Here is an 8,325-nt window from a genome sequence, read left to right on the forward strand (position 1 = left end):
TGGCCAGTTTGAATGCTGCCATCCCAAGTTATACCAAATGCAATCTGCATTTTTGCATTGAAAGGGGTTTGTAATAATAAATGATTCATTGTTTATTGAGATTTGCAGGTGCTTGACTGTCTCCCATATGTCATAACATTGACTGTTGGTGGCGGTGGGTGCAACTGAAAACTTGCAAAGAATATAAAAACAATGACAAACTAATTCTTTAGTGGCATTCTACAGTTCTTGAGTTATGTTAACTTGCACCACTGATACTTTGACGTCACCAAAGCTGTGCCAGCTTGTTCACAATGTCTGCGCAGTTTGCTTTGGGCATTCACAGAGGTCACAAATATCTTATTCGTGACATTTGTCCGTTGAATGTAGCCTGCACAGCTTAACAGGTTGCTTGTCGTTCTAGTGTCTATTATAATCTGTTTTGAATATTTTTACTTTGTTCAAAGGCACTTATGACAAGGCAAAGATGAGGGCCAAGAAGGCGGAATGCGAGTTGGCTGTAGACACCACGGAGCTGTCGGGTAATTGCTAGTGTTTTTTGTTTTTTTATGCTTATGTGAAAGGGGAAGGCAAACTTGGAGCAGGGTTACATTTACAGAGCAGTCGCTCTGCCAACTGGGCTGACCAGGAAGCTAGAGGTGACAGCTTCAGGCTAAAGTGGCAAGTCGAAGTGCATGCAAAAGTTTTTTCTGGAAAAGCTGCCGGTTTGAGGGGTTGAGTCTTATAAAAGATGCGACTTATAGACCAGAAAATATGGTACTCCCCATTAGGACACAATAGAATGGTTCCACCTCTCCTTCTATTGCTGGAGGTACCCTTGAAAGTCTTTAAATACCTATGAATTTTTGTCACCGAGACCTGTACAAATCCTGATACTTTGCATTTACCAGAGTGCTCTGAAACAACCAAATATGCCATAAATCTACCGCTTCTGCTGTGAAGTAAATATTTTTGTGTTTCAGCGATGCTGCTGCGGGTGCAGCTGAGGCATGGAGTACGGGTCGTGTCTGAGAGGCTGGATGAAACTGAGCCTCTCGACAAGACCCGTGCAGTGTCTCAGCCTGCCTTGTCGAGGGTGCCTCGAGTTCTTCCTCGGCTACCTGCCGACAATATTAAAGAATTAGAGGCAGCCGTGCGGGATGAGGCTGTGGCTGCCACCTTGGTTTGTACTGCCCTTTTATTTGTAATTATGAGGCTATGTAACATGTGGAAGTTCTGTGCTGTTTCATGAAACATGGTGTGGGTTCTATGTGAAGGAACTTTGCATCGCACACACTAAAGAGTTCATGGAAATAATTTGTTCCCTGCTGTATAGTTTCTAATGACATATTTGGACTGGACCTTAGTTTCTTTAACATGCATCTAAGCGTACACTAGTGTTCTTGCAATGAGACCTCATCGAAATGTGACCCTGACTGCCAGAATCAAATCTTTCACCTCGAGCTCAGCACCGCAACGCCATAGGCACTGAGCTGCCATAGTGGCTTGCTGAATCGGTGATTTCCAACAGCTCTCCGTAGAGATACATTCATGAAGCAGGAGTAAATCGTTAAGTTAATAAAAATCTATTGCTGATATAAAATGCAAACTGTGGCAGCTTTCTATAGAAGGACACAATGTAGAGCACTTGTGAATAAATTCTTTTTGTTAGACGAGTTGGCACATTGTGAATGATAAATAGCAGTGCAAACAAGTGGGACACAGTACAGGAAAAGGGGTGCAATGATGTTCTGTATATACTGTATTTACCTCATTTTAATCTACAGTTTTGTTTTCTAAATAATAGGGTTTGAAAATTGCATTGCAGTCGGATATGTAACGAAAACCACATTTGCAGCAAGTCTAGTGTACCTGTTGTCGAATTGCCTGATTGCACTAATATTTTTTTTCTTGTGCTACAAGCCCATGAAACAAACTCCTAAACTATCCAGTTTCATGCAATGGTTCAAAGCATTTTCTAGAGCACTAGCAATTACTTTAAGAATGTAAACCCACATACCCTGTGGCCCCTCTTACTTTTTATTCCACTACTCTGATTTTTCTGTGCTTTGTTTTATCTACCACTATTCTACATTATGTAAGAGAATTTATGCCCTTCATATTGAATAAGTGAAATACCCTATTTACTTATGTAATGGACACGCTCGCATAATGAACGCACCCCCAACTTTCGTCGTCAAAATTTCAAAATTTTTTCTCCCGCGAAATAAACACACCCTGAACTTGCTGCCGTGAAGTAGGAGAGACACAGTACGATGCGGCGTCCGATATGGCATTCAGTAGGTACGATTGTATCAGACGCTGAATTGTACGTGTTTCTCTTACTTTTATAGCGGTAGCATCATATGGACACTCCAGGTGCATTTTTGAAGTCGGCGCCAATGATCGCGGCTTTATCCCGCGTTGGAGGGAAGAAAGCGGGTAAGAAACGCGCCGTATTTCGTCGTGTGCATGGCGCCGTTGGGAGGGGAGGGAGGCGGCACAGCAACTGCACATTGCACGGCCGGGCGTGCCCTATCTTGAAAACGATCTGTGTCGGAGGCTGAGTCTAGGTGCGACGGCATCTTATACTTTTGAGCGTACTCCGTTATCACCGCTCAGTTTGCGTTGAAGTGATACATGGCATGAAGGTCACTTCGCTCGCTGTTGCTGCAGCGCTTCCTCACACCAGCATTTCGACTTTGAGTGTCCGCGGTCATCGAGTGCGATTGGTTCATGTTTGCCTGTGCGCGCTGACACCATGCTGGTTAAATTACTTTGGAAGTTTATACGGGCGATAGAACTACTATCCTTACTTTGTATAGCTCTCTGCGCATTTGCTATCGCAATCGATGGTTCGCCTTGCGGACGAAATTGCGGCTTTCTTTCAAACAAATCATTCAAAACAAATCATTCAAAATTTTACCCTGCATAATAAACGCACCCCCCCCAACTTGCGCATATTTTCAAAGGAAAAAAGTGCGTTCATTATGCGAGTAAATACGGTATTGTAATGGGGGTGCCCCATTTTCTATGCCGTAATGACAAGGGTTGGGAAAGTTGGTCAAATTGCGAACAGCTCGAAGCATTGCATTGAACATTCATGGCAAAAACAGATGCTGGCCATAGAGAGAACATGGCCCCCGTGAAGGGGAAATAGCATTGTTTAATGTTTTTTCACCTTGGTTGCCATCCGTTTTGTTTTTTGACAGGCTTTTTCCCACCCAGTTTAAACCCACAATGAATGTAATGCAGAACAAATAGTGTTGTTGAAGGGGTTATATGTTCTGCCTTCCCCATGAAGACTTGTTCACTGACATAGTCATTGGCCATATGCCTGTTGTAGCTAAATGAAATCAATAATAGTCAGTGAACAAGGCTTCTGTGTAGAAGCCAAAATATCCTTTCGACAAGCAAGTCGAAGCAAGTGTCAAACCTTCCGATGTCTTACGTGGTTGCCTTCTGTGCCATGATGTTATGAGAGGGAGAAAGCTAAACGAAACCTGGCTGTAGAAAAACTAGTATAAATGAGGTATTTAGTGCACTCTGGGGTTTGCTAGTATATTTCTGGGGTTTTAGAGTCCGGAAGCTTCACGTAAAGGGACAGACAACTGCTCGGAACATGAATTGAGAAAACCGCTTGTGCAAAAATGACCTATCCTACTCGTTAAGATAAGCCATGTTTTTCTCATTAAATGGGGATTTATATTTTTAATTCTTCCCCAAAAGTTGCGAAAATGACCCTTGGCGCGCCACATGGTAAAAACATGAAGATGCATAAGTGGCCTGAAGAGGAGGGCAAACTGGAACAACTTGGTATTGATTCATGGTAAATAAGGAACAGTGCACTGAAAACGTAGACGAAGGGAGACTTGACACACCACAAGTGCTGACTTTCAACTGGAAAACTTATTGAATGAACGAGTTTATGAACACTTGAGCTGTGCATGCACTTGCAAGGCAGTGAACAATTCATGACATGCACTCGTGGTTAGATCAGGTGATACTAAACAAGAATGAATTAAAAAAAAACATCACACTGCTCGGCTGTCAACGATTTGCGGGGTCTAAAAAGGAAATTTCTCTTTCTTGGAAGACTATTGTAGGCTGACTAATGCAACCTGGTCCTGCTTTGTGTATTCTATAGGCCTCGCAAATTTCATGAGTCAATTGGTCTGTGTGGCGAAAAAGCTTCTCGGTCTGAGAGAATTCTGCAGTGCACCCGAATTGCCAAAAGCGAGGCGCAAACAGTGCATTTTGGTGCTCCCTGAGGCGCACGTGTATACACCGCCCTGATTGTCCCACGTACACTCGGCCACAGGTGAGGGGGTTGCTGTACACGATTGCAGTGGCGCAAGGCACACGCATATTAGTGTGCCTTACAGGGCAGACTTTTTTTGCATTTGCACCTTTCTCCACACATTTTGTAACTGCTGTGCAGATGCTACCCACTTTCTGGCTGAAAAAAATATTATGCCATGCCACGATCCCCCCCTCTTTTTTTTGTTTCAACCTGTGCGAACGCTAGTGTTCATAGCATGCTTCAATTCTTGCACGAACTTTCCACAAGACAGCATGCTATTGGCGTCTTAAGGAAAGCTTGTGCGAAGAGTAAAGTTTGGAGAGTAAAGATGCGGCACCAAGAAGCAAGCCGTTAGCCATACATCCACTAGCGTTCGCACAGGTTGAAGGAGGGGGGGGATCATGGCATGGCATAGATTTGTTTTGTTCTTTTCAGCCAGAAAGAAAGTAGGTAGCGTCTGCCCTGTAAGGCACACTAACATGTGTGTTTGCCTTGCGCCACTGCAATCGTGTAGAGGATCCCCCTCACCTGTGGCCGAGTGTACGTGGGACAATCGGGGCAGTGTGTAAACGTGGGCCTCATGGAGCACCAAAATGCACTGTTTGCGCCTTACATTTCGCAATGCATTGCCATGACTGAGAGTGCACTGCAGAATTCTGTCGGACCGAGATTCTTTTTCGCCTCACAGACCAATTGACGCATGAAATTCGCGAGGCCTATAGAATACAAAAAGCAGGACCAAGTTGCATTAGTCAGCCTGCAATAGTCTTCTTAGAAGAAATTTCCTTTTTAGACCACACAAATCGTTGACAGCGGAGCAGCGCGATGGTTTTTATTTTTGTTAATTCATTATTGTTTATTATCACCTGATCTAACCACGAGCGCATGTCATAAATTGCTCACTGCCTTCCAGGTGTATGTGCAGTTCAACTGTTCATGAAGTCGTTCATTCAATAAACTTACCAGTTGAAAGTCCGCACTTGGGGTGCGTCTACGTCTCCCTACGCTTTCAGGACACTGTTCCTTATTTACCATGAATAAGAGGCCTATCACATGGCTTTCTATTATTGTATGGGTTTCATGGTATTCTTATTAGTATTGAAATGCAGTCCACATTTTTCTGTTATTTTTTTACCTTACAATATGCTGATAAGCCTTCGTTTGTAGTGAAAGTGGCACTGCCTTTGTTTTTGATGAGTTGGCTTGGTAAGTCTATCGACAGAATAATGATAATGGGGGCCAGGCAGCCATGATGTAGGTGTGTATTTGGGAGAAAAACGCTGTACAAATGTAAGAAGGTCTGTACGACAATGCAAACTTATTGTACCAGCTTTATATCTTCAAAAGTGGTTGAAAAGGCCAAAATGTAGGCAGTTAACTGCAGTTGCACTCACTCCTGTGAAGCAGAATGATAGGCTGCTTTCACAATTTGCGAAGCTGCAGGCGCAAACATTGCTGAGGGTTAACTTTTGGTTACCACAAAACTACGTCTTTAAAAACTGGTTGTCAGTCGCTTTGACGCAAAATGTGAAGGTCTGAAAATATCATGTCGGTATGCCTTTAAGCTGTTTTGTGCCACACGTATGTAGATCTGGCTTTCCTGCACTCTAATGTCACATCCCCTAATTATGCATTGGGAATTTGCATGGGAGTTGGTGCGCTTACAAGTGATAGTGAAAGCTTGGAGAGGTAGTTACTATGAAACATAGTTACTGTGCTAAGGGTTATGAAACACAAACATGAAATGCACAGAACAGACAAGACCTGATGCACTTAGTGTTTGTGTTTATTCCAGTAACGCTAAGGTGTTGTAGAGCACATTTACAATTAAAGGGCATTGCGACACAAACCTCTTCCAGCAAAAATGTTTTGCTTTGCACTCAGCTAAAAATTCACTTCACTTGGCAATAAATTATATTCTGGTAGTACTGGGTAGACTTTTCAACTTGAAAACATTGCCGCATACAATGCTCATTTCCACATCTCTGGCAATTTTTGTCTTTTGCAGCGCAAGCACCTCCTGCAAATAGGAGGGAAGTCACTGCGCGAGGTGGCATCGTATGCCATGAAGGCTGTTATGGCGCACCCCGTCCAAGTGCTTTACAGCCTTCATAGCAGGAAGGGGAAGAGGGCATTCATCAATTTGAAGTTATGCCGGATAGTCACAGGTAAAGCTTCCTCAGTCATCCTTTTGCATTGTTGAAGTATTGTGTGTACAGCCGAACTCCTCTACAGCGAAATGGCTTGCATAACAAGAGGTTGTCCTTGCCAAAATCGTGTCTTTCATATAAATTGTCAGCTTCTACAACGAAGAAATTTGGGCGTCCCTGTTGGCTGATTTCATTTTTTACAATGAAAGCTGCATACTCAGACACCACTGCCCTTGCAGAAATTGCGAAAGTGTGCTCTGCACTAGCACCAATGGCAGCTTAGGTGAATTGCTTGACGAGCATGCCGATGAATTGCATCACACCAGGCAGCTTACACGTTTAGCATCAGCGGGTGAGACAGTTGAATATGTCTCGGTTAGTAAAGACATGGTGTGATCATCACTGATGACGTTAACGCTATGTTAGGGTGAAAAAACAAGAATGTCAACGAAGGCAACAGGGATGAAAATCCTGTAAATGGATCAAGAATTTTCATGGCGGGGAAGGCGATAGCATTTAATTATCCGCAGCATTACTTTGCGTTGAGCATGCTGTGAACCTCGGATTCAATAAGGTTGGCTGCGGTTGCAAATTCTGTCAGATGAACTGTGTGACTTAGCAACTTATTTCACTAAGTCTCTTGAAGGTTTTCTTTTGTTGAATGTGTTTGCCTGCTCTATTGTGGGTGATCTTTACGGTGCATGCTGTATGTACTAATTGTGGTCTTTGCATGTTTGTGTGCAGATGTCATCTGTGCGAAAGGGGGGGGGGGCGACCTGACACAAGCACAGAACTTCATTAAGTGGTTGCCAGGGTCTGTGGTCAGCGGTGGTGGCAGGAAGAGGCGTTTCACAGCAACGTTTGCAGCAGAGCAGCCCGATGATCCCTCCCTTCAGGGCAGGAATCATTGCCTGCCCACTGCTGCCCTCTCCCTGCCCCACCCTTGCCCTCAGGTCCCTGGCAAGTCCACCGTCGGCCCCTCCTGTCCGGCTGCTGCTGCCCCTGCTCCTTCCCCTGCTGCAGCCCCTGCCGCCCCTGCCCCTGCTCCTGCTGCTGCCCCTGGAGCTGAGCACCCCTACTGATGCCTGCATCAGTTCAAGAATTGTATTGTAAATAGTAAAATAGTACTGTAAATAGTATACTAAATAAATTATATTTTCGTTTACGCTTTGCGTGTGTCTGCAGGAAGTTTCCTTTCCGCACTTATTTCCATCACATTTTCTTCGCTACTAATTGTATAGGCAGTAAGCTAGCATACAAGCAACAGAATGGCTAAGTACAGGCAATGCTTGAAACACACTGGATGCAAAATGGCTGAGCACCGGATTTTCTTGAAACTCATTGGGTACAAAATGGCTAAGCACTGGGTATTCTTGAAACACGTTGGATACAGAATGGCTGAGCACTGGGTATTCTTGAAACATGTTGGATACAGAATGGCTGAGCACTGGGTATTCTTGGAACACATTGGATACAGAATGGCTGAGCACTGGATGTTCTTGAAACATGTTGGATACAGAATGGCTGAGCACTGGACGTTCTTGAAAGACTGGATACAGGATGGCTGTGCACTGGCTCTATGCTTGAACTACATTGGATTCTACAATGGCAAACTGTAGGGCCAATCTTGGCTCGAACAGTGGGTGAACCTTGGATCGGGTTGCACTTTGCCATGATGCCAGGATTGGGCCAAAGTTCGTACCAATTTCTGCGAGCATTGGACCATGCTTGGCCCAGTGCTGTCGTGCTGCTTGGGATTTGGTGATAAGTAGGTTGACTCTTTAAAACCTTTCCAGTCAGCTGATTTTATTTTCCAACGGGGGGCGTGGGGTGGACTGTCATGCTCCTCTATCAGAGTCAGTGTCACAGGAAAGTGGTCGCTCCCGAATGGAT

At 44.3% G+C, this 8,325-nt stretch overlaps 1 protein-coding gene across 1 annotated transcript; it reads left to right on the forward strand.

The window, feature by feature from the left end:
- Nucleotides 1-6,196: 6,196 nt before the first annotated feature.
- Nucleotides 6,197-7,651, forward strand: LOC125947058 (uncharacterized). Its single transcript, XM_049671371.1, has 2 exons — nt 6,197-6,450; nt 7,177-7,651. Exons 1-2 carry the CDS (start codon nt 6,348-6,350, stop codon nt 7,512-7,514), a joined length of 441 nt encoding a protein of 146 aa, XP_049527328.1. The 5' UTR covers nt 6,197-6,347; the 3' UTR covers nt 7,515-7,651.
- Nucleotides 7,652-8,325: the final 674 nt, after the last annotated feature.

This window comes from Dermacentor silvarum, chromosome 7 (genome assembly GCF_013339745.2).
Source record: "Dermacentor silvarum isolate Dsil-2018 chromosome 7, BIME_Dsil_1.4, whole genome shotgun sequence".
NCBI lineage: Eukaryota > Metazoa > Arthropoda > Arachnida > Ixodida > Ixodidae > Dermacentor > Dermacentor silvarum.

What these genes read in the sequence shown, in the direction of transcription:
- LOC125947058 (XM_049671371.1), top strand. Translation starts at nt 6,348, where the DNA reads ATGAAGGCTGTTATGGCGCACCCCGTCCAAGTGCTTTACAGCCTTCAT. An exon ending in GTTATGCCGGATAGTCACAG is followed by an intron (nt 6,451 to 7,176) that starts GTAAAGCTTCCT and finishes GTTTGTGTGCAG; the next exon opens with ATGTCATCTGTGCGAAAGGG.